At 38.4% G+C, this 7,758-nt stretch overlaps 1 protein-coding gene across 1 annotated transcript; it reads left to right on the top strand.

The window, feature by feature from the left end:
* The first annotated feature begins 950 nt into the window (after positions 1 to 950).
* Positions 951 to 2,217, top strand: LOC123676493. Its single transcript, XM_045612397.1, has 2 exons — positions 951 to 1,704; positions 1,803 to 2,217. Exons 1-2 carry the CDS (start codon positions 1,192 to 1,194, stop codon positions 1,854 to 1,856), a joined length of 567 nt encoding a protein of 188 aa, XP_045468353.1. The 5' UTR covers positions 951 to 1,191; the 3' UTR covers positions 1,857 to 2,217.
* The last annotated feature ends 5,541 nt before the right edge of the window (positions 2,218 to 7,758 follow it).

The raw sequence follows: 7,758 nt of genomic DNA, 5'->3' as shown, positions 1-7,758 counted from the left end.
ATTGATCTGTTCACGTAGATCACGAAAGTTTTTATTTGAGGGGTCTGCGACGAATAGTTTAGGAGATATAACGATTTTTGTAGAGAGATTGAATTTACTCGAATTTTCCTTACCCCGGACCTTAAAAAATTGTAAAAAATTAAAAGTTCCTTCTTGGTGATAAAATACCTCTTTTTCTATTGATCTGTTCACGTAGACCACGAAAGTTTTTATATGAGGGGTCTGCGACGAATAGTTTAGGAGATATAACGATTTTTATAGAGAGATTGAATTTTCTCGAATTTTTCTTACCCCGGACCTTAAAAAATTGTAAAAAATTAAGAGTTCCTTCTTGGTGATATTATACCTCTTTTTCTATCGATCTGTTCACGTAGACCACGAAAGTTTTTATATGAGGGGTCTGCGACGAATAGTTTAGGAGATATAACGATTTTTATAGAGATTGAATTTTTACGGTTTTTTCCAAAAATTTCGACTTCAAATTTCTCCTAAACTATGGGGACTACGGAAAATCGGTGAGCAGAGTGGGTATTGGCAGTTCATGATTATTCGAATTCCACTCACGTATGACAATATTTGAGTCGAAGAATTTTCTCGAATTTTCTCGAATTTTCCTTACTCCGGACCTTAAAAAATTGTAAAAAATTAAAAGTTCCTTCTAGGTTATAATTAACCTCTTTTTCTATTGATCTGGTCACGTACATCACGAAAGTTTTTATTTGAGGGGTTTGCGACGAATAGTTTAGGAGATATAACGATTTTTGTAGAGAGATTGAATTTTTACGGTTTTTCCCAAAAATTTCGAATTCAAATTTCTCCTGATTCGCGAGTCTACACCCACGGTGTTTGCATCGTTCTTTGGTGGCTACCAATTGAATGTACCTAATTACGAAATAAGTGGTTATCAACGAGTGTGCTATAATAGTATACGTAAGTGGTACTCACTTTGAGTTACTTATCAAAAATTTGAGAGACTTTTTCTACCCCGACTTCGTTTGTAAACAAACGAGTTTTTTCCCACTTTATTCTGTCAGCATATACACACGGCTGATAGTATAAACGGATTATTCACTGCCTATTAATAGGCAACCAATAATACATTATGATGTATATAAAACTACATATACGCTGATAGTTAACACCTAAATACAAACTTCAAACCGAACACTCTTGAGTACAAGGGTGTTAAGCATGGCATCCAAGAACCCTACTGAACACAATACAACAATGTCGAAAAACACTGAACATACAATGAGCTCCCAATCCTACGTAACTGCTGCTAAAACAATTCCAAAAATCAATTTTCCTAAAAGAGAACAAGCTATAGTGCTACATGCGGAGGACAACCTGAAACTATTCGACTACGTCCAGGCTATAGGTAACATTATCCAACCGAAAAATATCTGTTTCGCTTCCAGAATATCTAACAACAGGATCTGCGTATACCTAGCCAATATAGAACTAGTAGACCAACTTATCAAAACCCACCCAACTGTGACTATAGGTGACACAAATTTGAATGTAAGAAGGCTAGTTTCACCAACAAAGAGGATTGTGATTTCGAATATTTCACCATGCATCCCACACGATCTCGTAACAGAAGTCTTAACTGACATCGGACTACAATTGGCTTCCCCCGTTTCATTCTTGAAAGCTGGTATACCTGGAGATGAGTACTCCCATATACTCAGTTTCCGAAGACAAGTATATATTTTCCCCCCTAACGAGAATTACGAACTACAAACATCCACCTTAGTCCAATACGACGGTAACGAATATAGGATTTTCCTTTCAACAGACAAAATGGAGTGCTTTATTTGCCGCCAAACTGGCCACGTAGCATCAACCTGCCCTAACCCTCAAACAGTTCAAGTACATAACACCCAACCACAAACACAAGCCCCAACAAACTATGTTCAAGCTCATCATCCGTCCTCTACGATACCACAAGCGGGTGAGATTCCTGCTCCCAAGAGAGGACTCTCAGAGATCCTGTCATCTAGTGATCAAACCAGTCAACAAGAACCTACCACCGGGTCTGACCCTGTAAGTGAGAATTACATGCCGCCCCCACAAACTCCAACGAAAAGGATTCCCGATAACAAAAGAGTCAGGAAGAAGCGCAAAATAGAGGTACCTGAGGACCACGCCCTGAGCGACTCCACCAAAACTGCAATTTCAACTGCTTATCAAGAAAACCCAGAATCCTTCCATATACCCTATGATAACCTAATTGCGTTTCTTGAAAATTCTTATGGATGCCCTTCACCCTATAACGAAGCTGAAAAATTCACAACGAATGTAAAAGCACTACTACAGGACCTACATAATATTTACCCATACGTAGAAAGAGCAAGCAAAAACAGAATCACCAGAATTTCAAAGAAAATCAAAGAAAAACTTAAGGATGAAGAGATTGAAGTTGAAAGTCTCAATAGCCTTGACATAACTACAGAAGACGACGACCCTTCTGACAGTTCTTCCCAAATATCTACACAATAATAACCATCCACCTTCAAATTAATACAATGGAATTGCAAAGGGTTTTACCCACGACTAGAACGGATTCAACAACTTATCTCCGATACTCTTCCTGACATTCTATGCCTGCAAGAGACGAATTTCAAAACCAGTCATAATCCGTACCTAAAAAACTATTCAGGTCATCACTTCATCAGAAGAACAAACACCAGAGCTAGCGGTGGTGCAACTATATTCATCTCAACAGAAATTTACCACAGAGAAATCAACCTACATACCCCTCTCGAGGCCGTAGCCGTCACTACCTGGTGTCCCAAAAAAATTACTGTTTGCAACGTTTATATTCCGCCGAATCACAACCTCTCTTACTCCGAACTAACAGATCTCGTGAACCAATTGCCTACCCCTTTCATCATGGTAGGCGACTTCAATGCTCACAATACGGCATGGGGCTCAGAAACAACATTTGGTAAAGGAAGAGTGGTTGCAGATGTGATATCAGATCTCGACCTCAACATACTTAATACGGGAGAAAACACATATTTCGATGTATCAACCGGGAAATTTTCATCTATTGACCTCTCTTTGTGTGATCCTACTACAGCGACTCATCTCTCCTGGACCACTCTGGACAGTCTATATGATAGCGATCATTTTCCCATTGTTATAACAGATAGCATTTCCAACCCCTCAGATAACGTTATAAAGTGGAGAATGACCAGTGCTGACTGGGATTCCTACGCGGAAGAGGTGAACTCTCAAGTTACAGCTGCAGAATTCATGAATAACATAAATCAAGCTGTCCACCAATTCACAAACATCTTAATCTCAGCAGCGGAAAAACATATCGGACGAATCACAATAAAAACAAACAAGAAGATGGTCCCATGGTGGAATGAAGCGTGCAAACTCGCCGTAAAACAATGTAAAAGTGCACTGAACCGTTACAGAAGAACACAACATCAAGAAGACTTGGTAAATTTCAAAAAACTCAAGGCAGTCTCTAGAAGAATTCTTAAGGAAAGCAAACGAAAATCTTGGATGAATTTTGTATCTTCAATCTCTCCGAATACAACACCTGCTCAAGTTTGGACCAAAATAAAACAAATAAAAGGTCAGAATACAACCTACAACATTCCTTCCATCCTTGACGAGAAAGACGAACCCATCACTAAGAGTCAAGACATAGCAAATACGTTGGCGAAACATTATTTTGAAAAAACAGTTAATCAAGATATTCCACAACGCCCCAAGAAACAAGCGATGAATATAGGACAAACTGAAAAGACTATCAATCATCCCTTCACCTTACAAGAACTTAAATTAGCCCTTTCCTCTATGAGGAACACTGCAGCAGGCCCGGACGAAATTCCAATGATATTCCTAAAAAAACTGAAGGATGAGACACTGCCAAAACTACTGAAATTGTACAATAATATCTGGACAAGTCATCAATTCCCCAAACAGTGGCAACAATCACACATCATACCAATTAAAAAACCAGGCAAATCAAAACCCACTCCTAATGTATTCCGACCAATTTCATTGACCTGTACACTGTGCAAAGTTCTTGAGAAGATGGTCAATAGGAGACTGATTTGGTATCTGGAAAAATGCAATCTCTTACATCCCGCCCAATCAGGCTTCAGACAAAACCGCAGCACAACAGATAACCTCGTCATACTTCAAACAGAAATAGCTCACGCATTTGCAAACCAACAAGACCTTATAGCTGCATTAATAGACATCGATAGTGCCTTTGACACTACAAGTCGAGAAGCGATTTTGAACAAACTACATGATATCAAACTTGACGGAAATGTTTACTGTTTTCTGGAGAACTTTCTGACCGATAGAAGTTTCAAGGTGTTAGTAAATGGCAAGTCCTCCGACTCTTTTGTCACCCATAACGGCATTCCGCAAGGCTCAGTGTTGAGCACAACGCTATTTATACTAGCCATCAATGATATCTGTACCGTTATTGAGGCCCCAATCAAATTCATTTTATACGCCGATGACCTGCTTCTCTTCTGCTCGGGCAAAAGTACCAAAAGTACATGTAAACTTTTGCAACGGGCTCTGAATAGCATCACCACATGGGCTAAGACAATAGGATTCAATTTCTCTCCTTCTAAATCTAAACTAATCAAGTTTACTAGAAGACAACCTACAGTCCTACCACAATTAACGATATACGATGCACCCATAGAACTCGTTGATCACCTAGACTATCTCGGAATGACATTTGACCAGAAACTAACGTGGTCACTTCATATCAAGAAAATCAAAGGCTCCTGTATGAATACCATGAACATTCTACGAACATTGTCTCACCATCACTGGGGCTGTGACGAAGAAATACTACTCAAAATCTACAGATCACTCATTCGTTCAAGACTTGACTACGGCAGTATGCTTTATTCCACATCTAGCAAATCAAATTTAAAATTGCTCAACAGCATACCCAACACTGCTCTGCGTCTCTCCCTTGGAGCATTCAGATCCAGCCCATCAATAAGTTTACACGTTGAAGCACAAGAACTTCCGCTCAACTTTCGTCGACAGCAAACTCTCCTTACTTACATATCGAAAGTGTCTGCTCTTCCGAATCACCCAGTGCGACACCTGCTTGAAACTTCACAAGAGCCGCCTACTATGAAACCCATGACCTTGCTCTCAATTCCACAAATCGCAAAGCAAAACTTGAGGCCTATAGATGTTACCTTGACATCCCCCATTACGTTCCCGAAACACACCCCATGGTCTAGACACCACCCAAGGCTAAATACCTCTCTGCATAGACACATCAAACTAGAAACTTTGGGAACAATTCTTAAGCAACACTTATTTGAACTACTTGGGCATGAAAAGTTTGACGAAGAACTATACACCGACGCCTCCAAAGATGAGCAGGGAATAGCATGCTCGATCATCAATAAATCGAATGCCCCAGTGTCCTACAAACTCCCATCCATCTGCAGCATCCACACTGGTGAACTCTTTGCAATTTATAAATCTCTTTGCAGTTCTTTTATCCCAGGTCAAAAGCTCGCAATACTCACAGACTCTTTATCTTCAATTGAATCCATAGACAACATTTACTCGAAGAACCCTCTGGTACAGCAAATTCTAGAACGATGCCATACCCTTAAAGCGAAGGAGAATATTTCCACCACTATAATCTGGATCCCATCACATATTGGTATAACAGGAAACGAAGCTGCAGATCAGGCCGCAAATCAAGCACGAACTTCCGAACTTCCTGTGACCCAAATCCAACTTCATACAGACCTCAAAAATGCCATAAAGCTGAGATCCTTACAGGAATGGCAAGTCCAATGGGAAGGAGCTAGCACTGGACTGCATATGATACAACCCAAAATACATAATTCACCACAAATTAGTTTGGGCAGAAAAGACAAAACCGTAGTAAGAAGACTTCGAATAGGTCACACCAAGCTAACTCACAACTATCTGATGTCTTCAGAAAATCAACCCAAATGCGAACACTGTCACAATACTCGTCTAACTGTTGAACACCTACTATCCATCTGCCCATATTACGGAAATGACCGACGTCGACTTGGGCTGAGAGAGAATCTTGGAAATATCCTCAATTCTCAAAAACAAACTGAATTAGCTCTTAAATTCCTCAAAGAATGTCAACTTTACAATAATATATGAACTTGTATGATATATTCTCAAATTTTAGTTCTTTAAGCTTCGAATACTTAGATTTATATTTAGAATAAGTTAATGTGTACTGTACCTCGTGTCAATGACCTCGATGTCGAGACACGTTAATTCGAAATAAAAAAAAAAAAAAAAATTTCTCCTAAACCATGGGGACTACGGAAAATCGGTAATCAGAGTTGGTATTGGCAGTTCATGGTTATTCGAATCCCACTCTCGCCTGACAATATTTGAGTCGAAAAATTTTCTCGAATTTTCCTTACCCCGGACCTTGAAAAATTGTAAAAAATTAAAAGTTCCTTCTTGGTAATAATATACCTCTTTTTCTATTGATCTGGTCATGTAGATCACGAAAGTTTTTATTTGAGGAGTCTGCGACGAATAGTTTAGGAGATATAACGATTTTTATAGAGAGATTGAATTTTCTCGAATTTTCCTTACCCCGGACCTTGAAAAATTGAAAAAAATTAAATGATCTTTCTTGATAATAAAATACCTCTTTTTCTATTTATCTGTTCACGAAGATCACGAAAGTTTTTATTTGAGGGGTCTGCGACGAATAGTTTAGGAGATATAACGATTTTTGTAGAGAGATTGAATTTTCTCGAATTTTCCTTACCCCGGACCTTAAAAAATTGTAAAAATTAAAAGTTCTTTCTTGGTAATAATATACCTCTTTTTCTATTGATCTGGTCACGTAGATCACGAAAGTTTTTATTTGAGGGGTTTGCGACGAATAGTTTAGGAGATATAACGATTTTTGTAGAGAGATTGAATTTTCACGGTTTTTTCCAAAAATTTCGAATTCAAATTTCTCCTAAACTATGGGGACTACGGAAAATCGGTAAGCAGAGTTGGTATTGGCAGTTCATGGTTATTCGAATCCCACTCTCGCCTGACAATATTTGAGTCGAAAAATTTTCTCGAATTTTCTCGAATTTACCTTACCCCGGACCTTAAAAAATTAAAAGTTCCTTCTTGGTAATAATATACCTTTTTTTCTATTGATCTGTTCACGAAGATCACGAAAGTTTTTATTTGAGGGGTCTGCGACGAATAGTTTAGGAGATATAACGATTTTTGTAGAGAGATTGAATTTTCTCGAATTTTCCTTACCCCGGACCTTAAAAAATTGTGAAAAATTAAAAGTTCTTTCTTGGTAATAATATACCTCTTTTTCTATTGATCTGGTCACGTAGATCACGAAAGTTTTTATTTGAGGGGTTCGCGACGAATAGTTTAGGAGATATAACGATTTTTGTAGGGAGATTGAATTTTTACGGTTTTTTCCAAAAATTTCGAATTCAAATTTCTCCTAAACTATGGGGACTACGGAAAATCGGTAAGCAGAGTTGGTATTGGCAGTTCATGATTATTCGAATTCCACTCACGAATGACAATATTTGAGTCGAAGAATTTTCTCGAATTTTTCTTACCCCGGACCTTGAAAAATTGTAAAAAATTAAAAGTTCCTTCTTGGTAATAATATACCTTTTTTTCTATTGATCTGGTCACGTAGATCACGAAAGTTTTCATTTGAGGGGTTTGCGACGAATAGTTTAGGAGATATAACGATTTTTGTAG

This window comes from Harmonia axyridis, chromosome 3 (genome assembly GCF_914767665.1).
Source record: "Harmonia axyridis chromosome 3, icHarAxyr1.1, whole genome shotgun sequence".
NCBI lineage: Eukaryota > Metazoa > Arthropoda > Insecta > Coleoptera > Coccinellidae > Harmonia > Harmonia axyridis.
The sequence above is the reverse complement of the archived record's forward strand: the minus strand, read 5'-3'. Positions and strand labels throughout refer to the sequence as shown.

Bases quoted from the DNA above. Each gene is read 5' to 3' on its own strand.
- LOC123676493 (XM_045612397.1), top strand. From the start codon at position 1,192: ATGGCATCCAAGAACCCTACTGAACACAATACAACAATGTCGAAAAAC. The intron at 1,705-1,802 runs GTATATATTTTC...TTCAACAGACAA, and splicing joins TACTCAGTTTCCGAAGACAA to AATGGAGTGCTTTATTTGCC.